Raw genomic sequence first — 21,005 nt, forward strand, 5'->3', positions numbered from 1 at the left:
TACTGGCTCACTCTCCAAATGCCAGCAATGGCTGGAACTGGGCTAGGATGGCAGAGATCCAATTATTGTGCCATCACCTGCTGCCTCCCTGGGTCAGGATCAGCAGAAAACTGAAATGGAGGGGCCGGCGCTGTGATGCAGTAGGCTAATGCTCTGGCCTGAAGTGCTGGCATCCCCTATGAGCGCTGGCTCAAGATCCAGTTGCTCTACTTCCAATCCAGTTCTCTGCTATGGCCTGAGAGAGCAGCTGAAGATGGCTCAAGTCCTTGGGCCCCTGCACCCATGTGGGAGACCCAGAAGAAGCTCCTGGCTCCTGGCTTCAGATTGGCTCAGCTCCGGCTGTTATAGCCAGTTAGGGAGTGAACCAGTAGATGGAAACCGTATCCCCCTCGTGTGTTTAACTCAAATAAATAAATCTAAAAAATTAAAAAAATAAAAGAAGGAAACTGAATGGAGAGTGGAGCAGAAACTTGAACCCAGGTACTCTATTATGGGATGCCAGGTGATTTAACTGCTAGACCAAATGCCTGACACTGAACTTTTAATTCCCATTTTACACAAACTTTTTGGAGTATCCACATACAACTAAGTGGAATCACCAAAAAACCTTTGACAAAACAAAGCCAGATCTTCAAAAAATTTAAGTAAAATCCTAGTTCTTCAGGTAGGAACATGAGATCATTCCACTTTCAGTTTTTCTTCCAAAAATGAAATGAACTAAGTAATTTTAAATGGCAAAACTTTCCTAAAGATGGGAGTAGACATCTGACACAGCAGTTGGGTCACTGCTTGTGATGCCCACATCCCATATATCAGTGACTGGTTCAAGTTCCAGCTACTCCACTTACAACCCAGCTTCCTGCTGATGTGCATTCTGGGAGGCAGTAGATGATGGTTCAAGTACTTCAGTTCCTGCCATCCATGTGGGAGACCAGGATCGAGTTCCTGGCTCCTGGTTTCAGCCTGGCCCAGCCTTGGCTGTTTAGGGTATGTGGGGAGTGAACCAATGGATGGAAGATCTCTCTCTGTCTCTGTTTCTCAACCTTGCAAGTACATAAAAATAAATAAAAGATTTTTTTAAAGAAAACCTTAATCCTATTTATCTCTACTTTATTCTATCTAAATAAGGAACATACTAATGATAAGAAAACAGTCTTAAACAGATATAAAATGGAACCTCAAGGAAAAAAAAAAAACAGTATAGTATTCTCCAATTTAGGAGATAAGTGAGGCAAGGGCAAATGGAGAGAAGACAAACCCCCAGGACAGAAATGGATGCATCACGCTATTGAAATTTAATGATACTGGCCACTCATAAAATCCAACCAAATCTCCTGGTTCTAATTCCACGCCCAAAGAAGCTTTTGTCATTTGCTTCCTAGGTAGTTACGTTCAGTGACCATTTGTCCTGCTTGATGAGTATATTTATACTTGATGAGTATATTTCTCCCTGTAAACTGACAAAACAGTTGACTGAAAGAAAATTAATTCCTCACTATCATTGAAGGGAAAAGTTCATAAATCTTCCACAGATCTGAGAAAAACACTCATTTCGAAGTCATATTTAAGAATGGATCATTGTAGAAGACAGAGGTGAAATAAAAAGCACTATCTCTAGCTACTGTGGGGATGGGACCAAGGGAGATACAGACCTCTAGGTGAACACAGGCACATTCATAAACCTACCTTGCTTTCCTCTTCTGTAAATGAAGACTTTGCATCAGGGCCCTCTCAATTTTAACTTCTATTACAATTGGCACCCTCAGTGATGAATGCCAAATGTAGAGAAACAAATTTACCAAGAAAACTTAAGAGTAGCTTTGCTCAAACAATACAGTACATTTCTTCCCATGGGAATCTACTTAACCTCCATTACAATAAAATTAGGTCAAAAACAAAACAAAACAAAAACAAAAATCCCATGAATAGACACAAGAAAAAACCTCACGATGACTTACATGTGTCTTTCATATCTTAGGGTTTCTCGGATGGACCATGCAACCTGGTATGGAGAGGCCTGCTCTGAGTCCTCCAGTTCCTCTCCGCTCTCTTCAGACCAGTCCAATCCTGGGGACAGATGAGATATTGCCAAGTTAGAAAACATTTGCTCTTATTCAAAACATGGCAGAAAAAAAAGCCGTCTGAAGTACACAACCCAACACCAACCGCCAAGTCGTATCATACTGTGAACAAACACCTCCTGATGAGTCTCATTTCTGCTCTTACAGAGACATCAATAAAGTTTAAAACAGATGACACTATCATGAAAAGGTTTATCTCAGGATGTACCTCTTTTGTCAGACACTTCACTGACGGGGGAGAAACGGCACAAGGGAAGGGATAGAAGTCAGGCAGCAAAAAACATGGAATTTCTTAAGTATCAAAGCATCACACACTAAAAGAATTTCAGAGAAACACATTCAAAAGGGTGAGAAAAGAAGTTGAACAACTGTTCAGGCAAGAAGAGCGTCACTCTATACTTTAACAAAGAAAGGCCCTGGAGTAAATCGTCAAGCACCCCTGGAGGAGAGGGCTCCATGGATTAGGTAATGTCATCCCCTGGCTCTCGCCTTTTACAGGAAGAGAGAAGGAGAAGGCAGGATGGCAATGTTATAGTTTCTCTCTCTCTCTTTTTTTTTTTTTTTGGTAAAGATTTTATTTTTACTTATTTGAAAGGTAAAGTAAGAGAAAGAGAGGGAGGAAGATATAGAAAGAGATCTTCTGCTGGCACTCTCTAAATGGTCACAAAGGTCAAGATGGAAGCCAAGAGTCCGGAACTCCATCCTGGTCTCCTGTGTGTGTAGCTGCGGACCAAGGACTTGGGCCTTCCCAGGAACTTTAGTGGGAAGCTAGGTCAGAAGTGAAGCAGCCAAGACTAGAACCAGTGCTCTGATACGGATGGGATGTCAGCGTTTCAGGCAGCAGCTTAACCTGCTAGGCCACAGTGCTGGCCCCATATTTCTAAAGAGGTTTGGGATTTCTTTCAAGTATTTTAAATAAAAGCTGCTACATTTTGTGTGATAAGGAAGAATGGAGAAATACAGTATGAACAATGATTATCTAATGTTATAATTTTTAATAACAGAGTAGCTGTTAGTTCCTAAAATAAAGGTTTTACCCTTTTAAAAGTCTTACCTCTTAAAGAGCTTTCGAGAAAGACTGATGTTACACAGCCTAAATTACAACAGTAAGTGGATCTACAGGACTTGAACATACTTAGACTACTATGAGGCTTACTAGACACCTTGATAACTAGTCTTTTATTTGTCTTCTTTCCTGATAACTCAAAAATCCAAAGACCACTGGCACCAGTTTTGCGGCACAGCAGGTTGAGCCACCACTTGCTATGCAGAGCCCTGGCTACTCCATTTCCAATCTAGCTTCTTCTAAAGTACCCAGGAAGGCAGCAGAAGATGAACCAAGTAGTTGGGCCCCTACCATCCACATAAGAGAGCTATACGGAGTTCCAGGCCCTTGACTTTGGTCTGCCCCAGACATAGCTGTGGAGTCATTTCGGGAGTGAATCAGCAGATGAAAGATCTCTCTCTCTCCCCCTTTCTCTCTGTCACTGTTTTTCAAGTAAGTAAGTAAGTAAGTGTATGTATGTATGTATATATATATATATATATATATATTTAGATTTATTTATTTATTTGAAAGGCAGAGTAACAGAGAGGCAGAGAGAGAGAGAGAGGTCTTCCATCTACTGGTTCATTACCCAAATGCCTGCAGCAACTGGAGCTGGGCCCATCTAAAGCCAGGAGCCAAGAAATTCTTCCGGGTCTCTCATGTGGGCACAGGGGCCCAAGGACTTGTCCAATTTCCGCTGCTTTCCCAAGCCATTACAGAGAGCTGGATCAGAAGTGGAGCAGCTGGGACTTGAACCGGTACCCATATGTGATGCCGGCACTGTAGGCAGTGGCTTTTACCTGTTATGCCACAGCGCCGGCCCCCATAATTAGATTTTTTTAAAAAAATTCAAAAGGCCATTCTCATTAGTTATATTAAAAAGGACCTGAAGCAGGTTGAAAAGGACTTCACAGATTTCTTCTATAGCTTAAATGCATTTACATGTGGCCAATAGGGAAACTATAAAAAGGTTAATTGAAATGCAAATAGTAAGTGCTTAAAATTAAGTAACACATTCCCACTAGCATAAAGGAATTCAAATCTTGTTCTAAGATGACTACCTAAAATGTCAGGTCATCTTAAAAATTTACTTTTTTCTCAACTAAAATAATAGGGCAGGCGGGCCCAAGTCAAGATGCTGCTCAGGATGCCTGGATTTGAGTCCCTGCTAAACTTCCAATCCAGCTTCCTGCTAATGAGTGCACACACTGTGTGGCAGAGGTAAATGGCTCAAGTAGTTGGGTCCCTGCCACCTGCATGAGAGAAGCAGACTGAGCTCCCTGTTACGGGCATTTTGGGGAATGGACAAGCAGATGGGAGATCCTCCACCTGTCTCTCACTCTGCCTTTCAAATAAATAAATAATTTAAAATAACTTGCAATTTTTAAAAAGACTTAAAAAACTAAGCAATCACAACAATATCAAGTTCAGGTGAGGTCCTTTAAAAGACTTGAAGCACCTTTAAAAATCAGAACATAAGTTGTGTTATAACTGTTTCAGTAGAAGCAACAATGACTTCTATAAGACATCTATACTTTTTTTGAAAAAGTCAAGGTCTAACTCAATAAGAACTAAGACAGAAGTGCTTCTCATGTTGTGAAATTAACTGCCAATAAAGCAAACCTTTGGTCTTGGGTTTATTATCACTAGTTTTACTGTAACGAGCTGATATAACCAGCCGAGACAGAACTGTGAAAGCTAATTACAAGAATGAATGTGTCCTTGTCTATTCTTTACTGTCATAGATGCAGGCTGTGCTTGGTTATAAGACTGAGCTATACTCTCTCTCTCTTTTTTTTTTTTATAGGCAGAGTTAGACAGTGAGAGAGAGAGACAGAGAGAAAGGTCTTCCTTCCATTGGTTCATCCCCCAAGTGGCTGCCATGAAGCCAGGAGCCAGGTGCTTCCTCCTGGTCTCCCATGCGGGTGCAGGGCCCAAGGACCTGGGCCATCCTCCACTGCATTCCCAGGCCACAGCAGAGAGCTGGACTGGAAGAGGAGCAACCGGGACAGAATCTGGCGCCCCGACTGGGATTAGAACCCGGGGTGCCGGTGCTGGTGCTGCAGGCAAAGGATTAGCCAAGTGAGCCGCAGTGCCGGCCTATATTCTCTTATTTCTCCAAAATAACATTTTTTAAAAAAAAATCTTAGGCTTCTAATATGCTTAAGTTTTTTAAAAAGTAAAATTTTCAATAATTTTTTGAGTTTTTGCACAAAAATGATAAAATCAGCCAATACAACATAAAATTGCATAGTTTGAAAAACTGTAAAATTATCAACATTAAAAATAATTGAAATTATAAATAAAAATTCGGCAGGAGATATATCTATTAGAATTAGAGGCAAATATTAGAAAAAAAGTTATCATTCTACCTCAAAACCAGCATGCAAATGAGTTCCACATAAATGATTAAAATGTGAATAATGAAATAAAAAGACTAAAAGAAAATGTAAGTGTTTGGAGCTGGTGCTGTGGCACAGGGGGTTAAAGCCCTGGCATGAAGTGCCAGCATCCCATATGGGTGCCGGTTCTAATCCTGGTTGCTCCTCTTCTGATTCAGCTATGGATCTCTGCTATGGCCTGGGATAGCAGTAGAAGATGGCCCAAGTCCTTGGGCCTCTGCACCCATGTAAGAGACCCAGAAGAAGCTCCTGGCTCCTGTCTTCGGATCGCCACAGCTCCGGCCATCGCGGCCATCTGGGGAGTGAACCAGTGGATGGAAGACCTTTCTCTCTGTCTCTACCTCTTTCTTTAACTCTGTCCTTCAAATAAATAAAATAAATCTTTAAAAAAATGCAGGTGAATATACTTATACACTGTTGTAATAAAGACAACCTAAAAATGAAACAAAAACCAGTCTCAAAAGGAAAAAATCCTAAATGGTATACATTAAAAAAAAATGTTAACTTCTAAACTTCAAAATCATTAAAATAAAACATTTGAAAGCAGACAACAAATGAAGAGGAGGAGAGGCTTTGCAACAAGAAATACGGATGGGGCCGGCACAGTGGGGTTAACATGCCACTTTCAGTGCAGGCATGCCACATGGGAGAATTCTGCTTCCCATCCAGCTTCCTGCTATCACACCTGGGAAGGCAGAGGAAGATGGCCCAAATGCCTGGGCCCCTGCCACCCATGTGGGAGACCCAGATGGAGCTCCTAGCTCCTGGCTTTGGCCTGGCTCAGCCCCAACTGTTGCAGCCAGCCATGTAGGGAGTGAACCAGCTGATGGGAGAGCTCTTTCTCTCACTCCCTCCTCTTATTCAAATAAATAAATAAATCTTTTAAAAAAAAATGTACAAAAACTCATTATAAATCAATACAAAAGAGAAATATTTCAAAAAAATGAAAGTTGAAAGGCAAATATAAGAACAATGATCAAAGACCATATGGACAAATATTCAACTAATATATTATTATTTTTAAAGATTTTATTTGAGTGGTAGAGGCAGAGAGAAAGGTCTTCCATCTGCTTATTCACTCCCCAAATGGCTGCAACAGCTGGAGCTGGGCTGATCTGAAGCCAGGAGCTTCTTCCAGGTCTCTCCAGTGGTTTGCAGCGGCCCAAGCACTTGGGCCATCTTCTACTACTTTCCCAGGCTATAGCAGAGAGCTGGATGGGAAGTGGAGCAGCCGAGACACGAAGAGGCGCCCATATGGGATGCTGGCATCACAGGTGAAAGCTTAGCTTACTATGCCACAGTGTTGGCACCTCAATTACATTACTAATAATAATGCAAAACAGCAGTTCCCAACGTATAGTTCACGGATCACCAGAGGTCCCCTGAAATACTTTCATGGGATTCCTTAGGTCAACTTTTTTTTTCAAAATAGTACTATGATATTACTTGCCGTTTACACTGCTTTGACATTTATATAAATGATATAAAAGCCATGGTGGAGAGCAGGTGTTTGGCCTGGCATTTAAGATCCCAGGTAGGAGACCCATACCCACACTGTAGAGTTTGGGTTTGATCCCCAGCTCCAGCTCCTGATTCCAGAGTCCCATCAGTGTAGACTATAGGAAGAAGTGATGATAGTTTATAAGGTTGGAGTTCTGGCCAGTGCCGCGGCTCACTAGGCTAATCCTCTGCCTGCGGCGCCGGCACCCAGGGTTCCAGTCCTGGTCGGGGTGCCAGATTCTGTCCCGGTTGCTCCTCTTCCAGGCCAGCTCTCTGCTGTGGCCCAGGAGTGCAGTGGAGGATGGCCCAAGTGCTTGGGCCCTGCACCCGCATGGGAGACCAGGAGAAGCACCTGGCTCCTGGCTTTGGATCGGCGCAGTGTGCCGGCCGCAACACGCCGGCTGTGGTGGCCACTTGGGGGGTGAACCAACGGAAAAAGGAACCTTTCTCTCTGTCTCTCTGTCTCTCTCTCTCTCTCTCTCTCTCTCACTGTCTAACTGCCTGAAAAAAAACTAAAAAAAAAAAAAAAAAAAAAAAAAAAGGCTGGATTTCTGCTATCTACAAGAGGAACCTGGTTTAAGTTCCTGGAATCTGGTCTTGGCCCTTGGCTATTGTGGGAGTATGCTCTCTCTCAAAATTAAATAAAATAAGTGATGACGGGTAAAACTGCAGGATCTTCTACACATTATGCCTTTAGGTTTTAAAATTTTAGGGGTCGGTGCTGTGGCCTGTGGCCTCAGCATCCCATATGGGTGCTGGTTTGAGTCCCAAGCTATCCTACTTACAATCCAGCTCCCTGCTAGTGTGCCTGGGAAAGCAGTGAGGATGGCCAAAGTACTTGGAACCCTGCACCCACTTGGGAGACCTGGAAGAAGCTTCTGGCTCCTGGCTCCAGATCAGTCCAGCTCTGGCCACTGTGGTCATTTGGAGAGTGATCCAGTGGGTAGATGATCTCTCCCTCTCCCTCTCTCTCTGTAACTTTGCCTTTCAAATAATCTTTCTTTTTAAAGTAAGTTTTATTTATGAAGTACCTGTTCATTAAAGATTGCTTATGTTAATTTTTTTCATTTATTTGACAGATAGAGTTAGACAGTGAGAGAGAGAGAGAGAGAGAGAGAGAGAGAGAGAGAAAGGTCTTCCTCCCATTGGTTCACCCCCTAAATGGGCACCACAGTTGGAGCTACGTTGATCCAAAGCCAGGAGCCAAGTGCTTCTTCCTGGTCTCCCATGTGGGTGTAGGGGCCCAAGCACTTGGCCATCCTCTACTGCCTTCCCGGACCACAGCAGAGAGCTGGAGTGGAAGAGGAGCAACTGGGACCAGAACCCGGTGCCCATATGCAATGCCGGCGCCGCAGGCAGAAGATTAACCAAGTGAGCCAAGGCGCTGGACCCAAGGATTGCTTATTTTATTAAATCTCAACCTTTGAGCCTTTATAAAATTTTCGTTGATTAAATGTCATTTATACATAAAGTGCCTCTGCTGCTTATGGAAAGTATGATGGTTTTCTTGGGGCAGGCCTCTGGCTTAGCATTTAAGATGTTGTGTCTTAATTTTTTTTAAGATTTTATTTATCTGAGAGGTAGCATTACAGAGAGAGGGACAGAGAAAGAGAAAGGTCTTCCATCCACTGGTTCACTGCCCAAACGGCCACAAGGGCTGGAGCTGAATCCATCCGGAGCCAGGAGCTTCTTCCAGGTCTCCCACAGGGGTGCAGGGGTCCAATCACTTGGGCCATCTTCTACTGCTTTTCCAGGCCATAGCAGCAGGACACCAGTGCCTATATGGGATGCCAGCACCACAGGCAGAGGCTTAGCCTAATATGTCACAGTGCCAGCTCCGGAGCTGTGTCTCGTTGCAGTATCTGGTTTGGATACCTGGCTGTGTCCCATAATACAGTACCTGGGTTCAACACCTGGCTCCAGCTGCCTGCTAATGCAGACTCTGGAAGGCAGAAGTAACAGCTCAAGTAATTGGGTCCCTGCCACTCATGTGGGAGATCTGCACAGGGTTCCCAGCTCACAGTTTCAGTCTTGACCCAGTCATTGTAGGCATTTGGGGAGTGAACCAAAATGTGAGCTCACATACACACCTACTCTCCCTCTCTCTTCACGAAACAAACATAAAAAGTATAATGGTTGTTTCAACTAATTCCAAACACGTTGTTCCCATCACTTTTATCTGAAAGACTGCCTTCAATACTTGGCAATTTCCCTGAAATGAACACTGTATTTATTGTTGTTGATGAAGAAACTTCAAAAATTTCACTTTAAAGCTTGGTTTTTGAAAAAGTTTAATACTTCACTAATAGCCTGACAACTTCCCAAAAGACTTTTGCATTTTCTTTTTTAAAAGATTAATTTTTTGAAAGAGTTACAGAGAGGGAGATCTTCCATCTACTGGTTCACTTCCCAACAGCTAGGGCTGTGCCTAGCCAAAGCCAGGATCCTTGAACTCCAGCTGGGTCTCCCACGGGGGGTGGTCTTGAGTACTTGGCCATCATCTGCTGCCTTCCCAAGTACATATGCAGAGAGCTGGATTGGAAGTAGAACAGCTGGGACTGGGACCATTGTCCATATGGGATGCTGGCACTGCAGGTGGTGACTTAACTCAATGCACCACAATGGTGCACACACACCACCGCCCCCCCACCCCCAAACCTTTCTTATGAGATTTGTGCTACCATTAATGAATGTGATGCTTTAACTTTGTATAATGAAATATGTTGGGACTGGCACTGTGCTGCAGCAGGTTATGGCACCACCTGCAATACCATTATCCATCATCCCCTCTGGGCACTAGTTTGAGTTCTGGCTGGTCTACTTCTCATCCAGTTCCCTGCTTATACACCTGGGCAAGCAGTGGAAAATGGCCCAGGTGCTTGGGCCCCTGTACCCACGTGGGAGATCCAGACAGAGCTCCAGGCTCCTGGCTTCAGCCTGGCCCAGCACCAGCTGTTGCAGTCATTTTGGGGGTGAACCAGCAAATAGAAGATCTCTCTCTCTCTCTCATACTCTCTCTCTCTCTCTCTCTCTCTCTATATATATATATATATCCCTCTTTTTCTCTGTAACTTTGCCTTTCAAAAAATAAAACAAAATCTTAAAAGAAATATGTCAACAATAAGAATATATGTATAATTCAGTTAACCAGTATTTTCTAAATGACCAATTCATGACAATACAAAATTGTCCATGGGTAAAAGATCTGTTGGAAGCACCAGGCAGACTAGTGGTTATTACTTTTCTAACACTAGAAATAAAAGTCCCCTGACAGGACACACCCCACATCAAACTTATCTTTAAAAGACTTATCTTTAAAAAACTACCACTTGTCAAGCTTTGGTGTAGAAGCAAAGAAGAGCACTCTAAATTATTTTAGAAAGCTACTAAAATACCCCCCCCTTCCTTCCCAACTGCTTATGTGAGAGCTGTATTTTCATCCTACTAGCCAAAACTAGTATCACAACGGGCTGCATGCAGAAGCAGATATGACAATCCAGCTATCTTACACAACCAGACACTGAGATCTGCAAAGCAATGGAAAACAATGCTGCTCTCCTTATATGCATCTTTGTTTTCCATAAAAGACCATGTTAACATGTAATGAGCTTACTGTTACTTTTGAATAAATAATAATTTTGAGTTTTAACTTTTAATACAGTAAATATCAATACCATACACAAAAGTTCTATGGTATCCTCAATAACTTTTAAATGTAAAGGATTCTAAGGCCAAAATTTGGACAAACACTTATCCAAGATATGCAAATTAAAGCAAAATTTCTATCAAATTTGCAAAGGCAAAGATACCATACCCAGGGCTGGTAAAGACATGGAGAAACTGTCATTCTCACCTACTGCCAGCAGGAGGGTAAACTGACAAAATAATAATGAAGAAATAGTTGGTAACACATATCAAAAATTAAAAAAAAAAAAACCTGTAGAGGCTTGTAACTGGCAATTCTGCTTCTAGGAATCTATTTGAAGGAAAAATTAAAGAGGTGAGAGTGATTACTCTGCTGCAGAACTATATATCTACACAGTTTCCAATGATACAAACTGGAAATGAATTAAACTGAAGACAATTCAGTTATGACAAATTATGTTACATATGCAAAAAATCAACTTCAAAACATATTATTATGAAAAATTTAAGACTGGTTGTAAAACTGTGTATAGAAGGAACCCAATTTAGATAACTAAATGGATACACCCAGGTATGAACAAATGCTTATTGATAATATTGGGGATGTTTTCAATTTATTATTTTTGCTTATCTCTATTCTTAAAATTTTATTATTTTTATTACCCAACACCATAAACAATTTAGCAACAGGTGAAATCACTTATATTAGACGATATAAGAAAAGCCATCACTCCTACCTCCCATAAGACACATCCCATGAAGCACATCCTATCTGAGTGTGTCCTCCCTGTGTTAGGCACTGTTCACAGCTGGGGAGAGTACTACCTTGTACCCTTGTATCTATGCTCACACCAAAGAAGCAAACAACTATCTACATACTTACTTAATCAATATAAAGATGTCCCTTGCTGGCTTATTTACTTTGTTCACTCACTCTTACCAAAATGGCCTAATACAATAGCTCTTGGTTTTTTCTACTTGTTAATAATCATGGGACAATGTGGTCAAGGGGTAGAAATGCCACTCATTGTTTTTACTAACTATACTATTTCACAAACCACACATGTAGCATAATTTACCCAAGATTTTCTATCATTCAAGTTGCTTACAGATTTGGAATACTGCAAGTTATGCTGCCATAAACATACTTGCATGTGTATTCTTACATTTCAATATTTACCCATATGACAGAGTCCCTAAAGTGAATTTGCTGACAATATTTAATGAATAGCTATTACTACATTACTCACCGGATAACGTGTTCTTACCAACACTGAATATAATTTTTGTCCATCTGGTAATTCCTGTTTATTTTTTATTTCCCTACCTGCTTTATGGATTGAGGTTTCGTCATTTATTTCTTCTGTTCTTATTTTTGGCCATATTTCCATACTTTCAAGTAATGTAATACTTTTTCCTGAAGTTAGAATTATAACTAATAATACATTTCAGCATAAACTCCAAATAAGTTAATGGATTAAATGATCAGAAACAAAACAATCGACCAATTAATAGCAAATACAAATACAGAAAATCTGAATAAACTTAAGATTCAGAAGCAACTAAGGAAAAATACATTTGACTACACCAAAAGTTTTATCTGTATTTTTCTCACTTTTAAATCATAAATAGGTATTGTCTTGGGAATTTTTTTTTAAAAAATGAAGTGCTAAAAAACACCCCACAACTGTCAGCAGATATGAACAATGCTGTCACTATTCTGAAGTCCTATGATAAGACTTAGGGAGAACTCCATGAGACACACAAGCACTAAGCTACAGAGGCATGCAATCTGCCTCTTAATGTTGCTTTTACTGCTAATAAAGCTATGACTGCAATTCTAAATTTCCAACTCTTATTTCTGTTTCCTATTCACCAGGCACTGTCCTCTCTACTAGCATATTTATTTAATAGTGCTCTTCCTAAATATAGTACCTGTTACTGTGCCACCAGTGCAAGTTTCTTCTACCCTAGCACATAGGTGGCAGGAAAGGCCACAGGTGACTGGACACATTTCCTTATATTATATACATATGATGCAGTAAAACAGGTAACTCACCTAAATGGGGAAAGAGATCAGTGTCCAACTGATGTTTTTGGGTGCACAGTTTCACCAGTCTCTGCAGTCGACTTATACAAGAGAAGTGTGGAGAGAAGGCTGTGGCTTTCATCAGGACCCGGTCAGTCCTGGGTGGGTCCATGAGGGGAGCCCTACTGGATGGCGGGAGGGGCAGAGGCCTCTTGTGAGACAACTGCCTTGCTTGTGCTATAGTGTGTGTGGTGGGTGCCACTCCCTGCACTGGTAGGCTGGTGTTCTGAGGTTGAGGTGACTTGCAGACTGAACCCTGCGGTGGCGCTGGAGGTTTCAAAGAAGTGGATAAAGGTGACAGGTGGGAGTGCTGCTGCGGAGGCTGCTGCTGTGAAGGTGCAGGTGGGGGACTAAAGTGCTCTTGCCGAACTTTCAAAATCTCGGTCTCTCTCTGGCGCTGCCGATTCTGGGCCAACTTGCTCTGCAACTTCTTTCTGACAGTTGCCCCTTTCTTTAGGTCATCGTCTTCCTCGTTGAAAGCAAATGGGTCTTCCAACTCCGTTTCCAGGTAGTGGAGAGGGACCCTTGCCCCAGGTGGAGAGAGGGACATTCCATCCAGTCCGTTGGGCATCTTCAAGGCCAGCGTGGGCACAGTCAGGCTGAAGGCCATCGTATCCATCTGGTGTCTGACCTTCACCTCATCTATAGGATCATTCTTTTTCTTCCTCTCTTTTTTCGGGATAAAGCCAAGTACCTGCAAGTGGCTGTTGCAGTACCTTCAAAAATACACATACACAGAGAAATGTTCATGATACATATTGAGAAAAGTAGAATATAAAACTACATTATTAAATGTGAATCCAAATGTTAAAAATTGCATGACAATATAACGTTGAAATTTGCCAACTGAATACTCATATATACAACTTCCCCCACTCTTGAGCAATATGTAATGTCAGTGTAATTTTGCTGTATGGGAACTGCATGTGTGCACAGATGGCCAACAGAAGCCAAGTCATGGGCTAGTAGGTGGCCCAGGACAAACGCTCAGTGAATGCTTCTTACAGAGCTTTGTCAGTCTCTGTTGATAGGATAGAGTGACACATCAAGAGCATGAAGGATCACTTAAAATTCTCTCCTGGGGGGAAAATAATACATGTTCCAATGCCATTCAAGTATTTGGAGATTCACAAAGTTTTTATGACATAATCCTCAAAATCCCATAATTCTCAAAGGGAGAAACAGACAGGCAGAGAAAAATTTTGTTGATTTGTTTAGAAATAAAGGTATCAGAGACACTGATTTGTTTTAAATTTGTTTTAAGAAAAGCTTTTGGGCTAGTTAAGAGACTCTACACTGTATGCATGCCATGGCCAGCAGGTGTGAGATGTAGTTCACATATCCCTTAATTAGTGAAGACTCATAAAGCCGAGCCATGAATGGACAGGAAAGGGGTATCAGGAATGACCGCACTCACCATCAAGTTTCCCAGGAACAGGAAAAAATGAATAAAGAGTAAATAGTTTTCCATGGGGTAGCCCCATGGTACTCTAGGCTACCATGCACTATATAGTGAATACCACTAAAGCCAACCTGTATATGCAGCCCTCCCTAAATTTCCTTACTCTAGTCACTGCATCACACATCACAACAGTCCAAAAGCCTCCATCTTCTAAAAGGGAAAACGCTTCAGAACTAGACCTGGGAAAGCTTACTTAGTTATCAACAGCAATTGTGGCATCGTGTGTTAAGTCACTACCTGCAATACCAACATATCATATGGATGCCAGTTCATGCCCTATCTGCTCCACTTCCAATTGAGCTCCTTGCTAATGGCCTGGGAAAGCAGTGGAAAATGGCCCAAGTCCTTGGGCCCCTGCATCCACTTGGAGACCTAGAAGAAGCTCCTGGCTCCTGGTTTCAGCCTGGGCCAGTCCTGGCTGTTGCAGCCATTTGGTGAGTGAACCAGCAGATGGAAGATATCTCATTCTGTTTCTCCTTCTCTTTCTGTAACTGTGTCTTTCAACTAAATAAACACATAAAATCTTTAAAAACGAACAAACAAACAAACATGAAGTTCAGAGCAATTATACAGGAGGGAAACTGCTGTGATCACACAGTTTCTTTGGGGAGATGAAATGTCCTAACATTAGATGGCTGCACCATCTTGTGGAACAGTAACACTGAATGGTATACTTTAAATGGATGAGTTGTATGCTATGGGAATCACATCCTAATTCATCTGTTTAGAAAATGAATAAATGTGCAAGGATTAAGAAAATTTCTTGGCAGATACGTGAATATATATATATATATATATATAAAACAAACTTAAATTTAAAATATTACATAAAATAACCAACAAACTTTATTACTTATCTCTGTGCAACAAGGCTACAGTAACAAGCCTTAGCTTCCCACCATGCAAGTGTATAAAAAATGGACTTCACCAGCCCTAGCTTCCACTGAGTCAAATACTACTCTATCTCAAAAATGCAGGAGCTGGTGCTGTGGCACAGTGGGTCAACACCCTGGCCTTAAGCGCTGGCATCCCATATAGGTGCCGGTTTGAAACCCAGCAGCTCTACTTCTGATCCAGCTTTCTGCTGTGGCCTGGGAAAGCAGTAGAAGATGGCCCAAGTCCTTGGGCCCCTGCACCCACATGGGAGACCTGGAAGAAGCTCCTGGCTCCTGGCTTCAGATCGGTGCAGCTCCGGCCATTGCAGTCAATTGGGGAGTGAACCAATGGATGGAAGACCCTTTCTCTCTCTCTCTCACTGCCTCTCCTCTCTGTGTAACTCTTTCAAATAAATAAATAAATAATAAATCTTTTAAAAAATGCAGAAATCTATCAATTAGCATCCATAATATACACCAGGAAAGTTATAAATCAGAAACTATAACTTTGTGAATTAAAATCTGGGAATTTGCTTTCTAAAACAATACATAAAGCTACCTCCCATCCAGAGGCTCAGAAGTTACTGCATTAACAATAATGAAAGCTTATTTTCAAAGGGACACTATTCTCTACAATATGTCAAACGGGACACTTAAAACTATTAACATTTAAGCACAGGTTTAGACATATCAGCACATGAATTCAACCTGGATTTCTTGAGGAACAAAAGAATATTACATCCTTCTGATAGCCATTTTAACCTCTTTTCAAATAACTCTACAAATAATAAAAATAATGATGACATTTTCATCCACAGGATCAATTATCAATCGTGGAAAACAATGTGTAACTTGGTATTTAGGAAGAATACTGTCATTTGACATGGAGACACAGAAGTCCTTTCCCTACAAAGAGGAAACTACTTTGAAGACATATGCCACAAAGAATTAACATTTCCGAGAAACACAGAACACTCACTTCAATCTTGCCACTATTAAGATAACCATTGCTCTCCATCAAATGAAAAAAAACCCAAGGTTCACAACTGCAACTGTAGACACCAAATTTAAGACAAAATCATAGAGGTGTGTTTACAACAGAGGCTGAAGTAGAAAATGCATCCAAGTTCATCCATTCTTCAGGTTAAAAATGGGGAGGGGCAAGAAATTATTCCTTTTGGTCTGCTCAAACCAACTGACCAGGTATGTTTACCCTAGCCCTTTCTCAAATGAGATTAAAATTTTATTCCTTGCCTCGCTAAGCAGCTGTTTCTAACTTTCAAGCCCTGTAAACTGAAGCCTTCAGTGCTCATTAGAAATTCTAAGAGTATTCCCAAATCACCACATTATACTCCTTTTGGTGGGATCTCTATCATCACAAATTATTTATTTCACACCAAAAGTGTTAAAAGTGCTCATCATAACATACAAATTCCTTATCAACCAAATTATGCAAGTGACACTTGCTTATTTATAGGAACATGATGAAGGCTAAGTGCATTCGAAGACAGATGTAAAAGGTTTGCATTTTCTATTTCAATATAACAAGTATCTGAAGCTTCTGGAAAACACCCATTCATCTCTGTAACCTCCTGCAATGATCGGTAGGTAGGGTTTCTAGAGAACTGAAAAAGAGACATGAAGATGGGATCATAAGGGAAGACTCTGAATTTCCTCAGGAATATGAAGACATTTTATTATTTCATTACATTCAGCAAATGTAAATTAAACATCCTAATGATAAAGACTACTTTTTTTTTTTTTTTGACAGAGTGGATAGTGAGAGAGAGAGAGAGAGAGAGAGAGAGAGAGAGGAAGGTCTTCCTTTTTGCAGTTGGTTCACCCTCCAATGGCTGCTGCAGCCAGCGCATCTTGCTGATCCGAAGGCAGGAGCCAGGTGCTTCTCCTGGTCTCCCATGCGGGTGCAGGGCCCAAGGACTTGGGCCATCCTCCACTGCCTTCCCGGGCCACAGCAGAGAGCTGGCCTGGAAGAGGGGCAACCGGGATAGAATCCGGCGCCCCAACCGGGACTAGAACCCGGTGTGCCGGCGCCGCAAGGCGGAGGATTAGCCTGTTAAGCCACGGCGCTGGCCTGATAAAGACTACATTTACAGTGAGAATATTGTTTCTAAATTATGGTAAACATACACTTTTTGGAATTCTTTTAATCAAAAAAGGCAAGATTAAGCTGGCGCCGTGGCTCACTAGGCTAATCCTCCGCCTTGCGGCGCCGGCACACCGGGTTCTAGTCCCGGTCGGGGCACCGATCCTGTCCCGGTTGCCCCTCTTCCATCCAGGCCAGCTCTCTGCTGTGGCCAGGGAATGCAGTGGAGGATGGCCCAAGTTCTTGGGCCCTGCACCCCATGGGAGACCAGGAGAAGCACCTGGCTCCTGCCATCAGAACAGCGTGGTACGCTGGCCGCAGCGCGCCTACCGCGGCGGTCATTGGAGGGTGAACCAAAGGCAAAAAGGAAGACCTTTCTCTCTGTCTCCCTCTACTGTCCACTCTGCCTGTCAAAAAAAAAAAAAGAAAAAAAAAAAGAAAAAAAAAAAAAGGCAAGATTATGAAACCATTTGACACACTGCTTAGAAATCTGGTATGAAGTAAATCTGAATGATTCGAGTAATACATTTAATTCTGTATTTTTCAGGCACAGATTCAAAAAATTCAAAATTATTATTAGTTACAACACCTAAGTAGGTCCTATAATATTTCTCATTTGGGCTGATGATAAAACTAAGAAAAATAAGTCAGAAATGACTTTATAAGGCTACAAAGCAAATAAATCAGTACCAGTACTCCAAGGAGTAATTTTGAGAAAAATGTTGTTTTTTTTTTTTACAATTCTAGAAGTTTACAAGACCAATAAAAAGAAAGCACTCAATTTTTTTTAAAAGTAATTCCCCAAATTTACTACTCCTTTTGTAAAAATTGCCATCTTTTCATCTTTAGAAGTCTTTCAAAGTTTACTGAGACGACCCCCAGAACTCACCAATTAAATTCGCCCCAAAGACATTAGAAGACAAGAAAAGGAAACATTACAAGTCTACCTACCAGACTAAATCCAGGACTGAGTCCTATTATTAGGTCTTACCTACGATCCTCTGCTTTGGGGATGGGGTTGGTGCAGCGCTGGCTGTTATACTTTGCCACATATTCACATTGCTTGAAGGGGGCGGTCTTGTCCTCCAGAACGTGTCTGATACAGAAAGCGTAGCCGTTGAGTCGCCGCTGCTTGCACAGTTTGGGGCTATATGAGCACAAGGGCTTATTGTCAACCTCAGAGAAGTGTATATGTTTCCCTTCATACATCACGTGACTCTATTCCTTGTGAACATCAGCTAAAAGGCCATCAAAAAAAAAAAAAAAAAAAAGAAAGAAAGAAAGAAAGAAACCCAAATGATAAATCAGAGGGTATAAGGCAGATTGAAGTTGAAAATTCCACTGAGGGACTTTTGGCCCCACAGCCATACCTGATTTTAAATCTTCTGCACCATAGCAATCTTAAGAGAACCCCAAGGATACCACAGTTTGGAATGCTGCAGAATCAAGATGAAGCAGATTGTCTACGAAAATATCAAAAGGCCTAGTTAATAAACAGAAACATGCAAAGCTAGTTCCCAGGAAATAGAATACTATGACGTCACCCTTCCTAATGTGATGGATGCTTTACCATAATCCAATGACCCAATAATGGGTCACACAAGAAAATATGAGGCATCAGAAAACATTAGGTCACCTTCCCCCAAATTTAACTACATAACATTGACTCTGGCAAAGCTATTTCTCAAAGTTGCAGAGCTCCTTCACCAGATGACTGTCATAGGTGGCAGCTCTTTCTATTTCATTACTGATATTTCATGCTATATATATTTTCAGAACCCAAATCCCTTTCCAATGCCAATGGAATAAGCTGTAGACCTAAACATCCCCCAGAAATTCCACATTTTTTGGTAGTTTGATTAAATATTTGGCAATTCATAACAAATGTTTCTATGAAATACAAAATAGAACAAATTCTTGCTTTAAAAATGTTATTTCCCTTCTAATATTTACCCACACCTATCTCACCCAACTCTAAACTTCTTGAGCCCAAAGGTTAGTTCTCTGAGCACACTGTGTTGAACATTCTGTGCCACATGGTATTCCCCATCACACGAATTTGGGTAGTAATAATGGCTTATGCATCTTTTGAGAGTCAGTAAGAAAAAGGAAGGAAGAAATTACACAACACTCACTACCTGTCTATTATACCATATAGTCTACAACTAAACTGTATCTATTTTGTAAGTCTTAGTGAGGAGAGGGGAGTGGAACCCACTCTCTTCCATACTTCCAAAGTCAGCTACCAAAAAAAAAAAATCAACAGGTACCCTCTTTAATGGACTGAGAATTCATTACACCAGTAACTAACAAGATACATAAATGCTAGAGGAGTCAGAGCACATGGCTGTTCAAGTGTAAAATCTGCCATTTGTGTTACCTTGATAACCTCTCTGAACTGTTTTCTCATCTGTAAAACAGGGATAATACGAGCTATGTTATCATCAAGATGCTGTAAGGATCAAATGATCCAAAACATGCAATATACCAAGCATCATGCTTAAGTACATGGCAGGTACTAGACACATGGAAGTTACTAGTCATAAATGTTATTTCTTATATTACTGCATTTACCTGCCAATGATAAAGGTAGAGATTTTGTAATGCCCTTGAGAAACATTTCACTTTCTCTAATAAAACAAAACAGAAACTCTGAAATATTAACTTACTTAGTAAAATCACTCATTGTTCAATAAACCTGATCATACATCAATATAATACCAAAATAAGAGCTTTCCCTGTTCACCTTACAAGGACGTAAAGAAGAAAAGTTGGACTTTGGAAGGTAGCAAAAGATAGCTGAAGTCCTTGAGCTCCTGGAAGAGGAAGATGGAGTTCTAGGCTCCTGGCTTCAGCCTGGCCCAGCCATTTGGAGAGTGAACCAGCAGACAGAAGGTTGACTTTTCTTTTTTTTTTTTTTTTTTAAGATTTATTTATTTTAGTTGCTAGGCAGAGTGAGAAGGATAGGAAGAGACAGAGAGGGAAAGATCTTCCATCTACTGAGTTACACACCAAGGCTGCAATGGTGGGGCCTGGGCCAGGCTGAACAGGCACCTGGAACTCCATCCAGGTCTCCCACCTAGGTGGCAGGGGCCCAGACACTTAGGCTATCTTCCACGGCTTTCCCAGGGTGCATTACCAGGGAGCTGGCTGAAAGTGGAGCAGCCAGGACTCCAACAGGCACCCATGTGGGATGCCAGCATCGCAGGCGGCAGCTTAACCTGTTACAGCACAACGCCTGCCCCTGTCATTTTGCCTTTTAAATAAATAAACCTGTTTTTTTTTTTTTTTTCCACTTTTACACTCTGCTCTACTCATCCACCTAACAAATACGTAAACTTTTCAGAAAGCAGTTCAAGTTAAGACCCAGGTGCTTGAGACACCTCTATCTTGCACCAGAGAACTGATTCAAGTCATGGCTTCTGTTTCTGATCCAGCTCCCTGTGAATGCACCTGGGAAAGCAGCAGACAATGACCTAAGAGCTTGGGCCCCTGAAACCCAGGTGAGGGACCTGGATGAAGTTCCCGGCTCCTGGCTTTAGCCAGGCCCAGCCCCAGCCCCAGCAACAGTGGCCTTTTTGAGGAGTGAACTAATGGATGGGATATCTTTCTCTTTCTGTCTCTCCCTCTCTCTACTGTCCTGCCTTTCAAATAAACAAATCTTAACAGCAACAGGAAGTTCAAGTAAATCTATATGAACTTCAGGAAAAAATACTCTGGATGTAAGTAAGTGAAAAAGGTCACTTGTAAAATCAGTTTGATCACCTTTAGGAAAGATAAGCCTAAATGTCTGTATGAA

At 41.5% G+C, this 21,005-nt stretch overlaps 1 protein-coding gene across 4 annotated transcripts in view; it reads right to left on the reverse strand.

Annotated features, from left to right (window-relative positions):
- INO80D (INO80 complex subunit D) overlaps nt 1-21,005 on the reverse strand; it is a 79,563-nt gene that overhangs the window by 32,229 nt on the left and 26,329 nt on the right. For all 4 annotated transcript variants that reach the window (XM_062190216.1, XM_062190220.1, XM_062190218.1 and 1 more), the window contains exons 2-5: nt 18,577-18,669; nt 18,198-18,444; nt 12,736-13,481; nt 1,959-2,067 (exon numbers count right to left, since the gene is read on the reverse strand). In XM_062190216.1, the coding sequence (XP_062046200.1) occupies nt 1,959-2,067; nt 12,736-13,481; nt 18,198-18,415 (1,073 nt within the window). In that variant the 5' untranslated portion in view covers nt 18,416-18,444; nt 18,577-18,669. The remainder of the gene's footprint in view (nt 1-1,958; nt 2,068-12,735; nt 13,482-18,197; nt 18,445-18,576; nt 18,670-21,005) is intronic.

Source organism: Lepus europaeus, chromosome 1, assembly GCF_033115175.1.
Source record: "Lepus europaeus isolate LE1 chromosome 1, mLepTim1.pri, whole genome shotgun sequence".
NCBI lineage: Eukaryota > Metazoa > Chordata > Mammalia > Lagomorpha > Leporidae > Lepus > Lepus europaeus.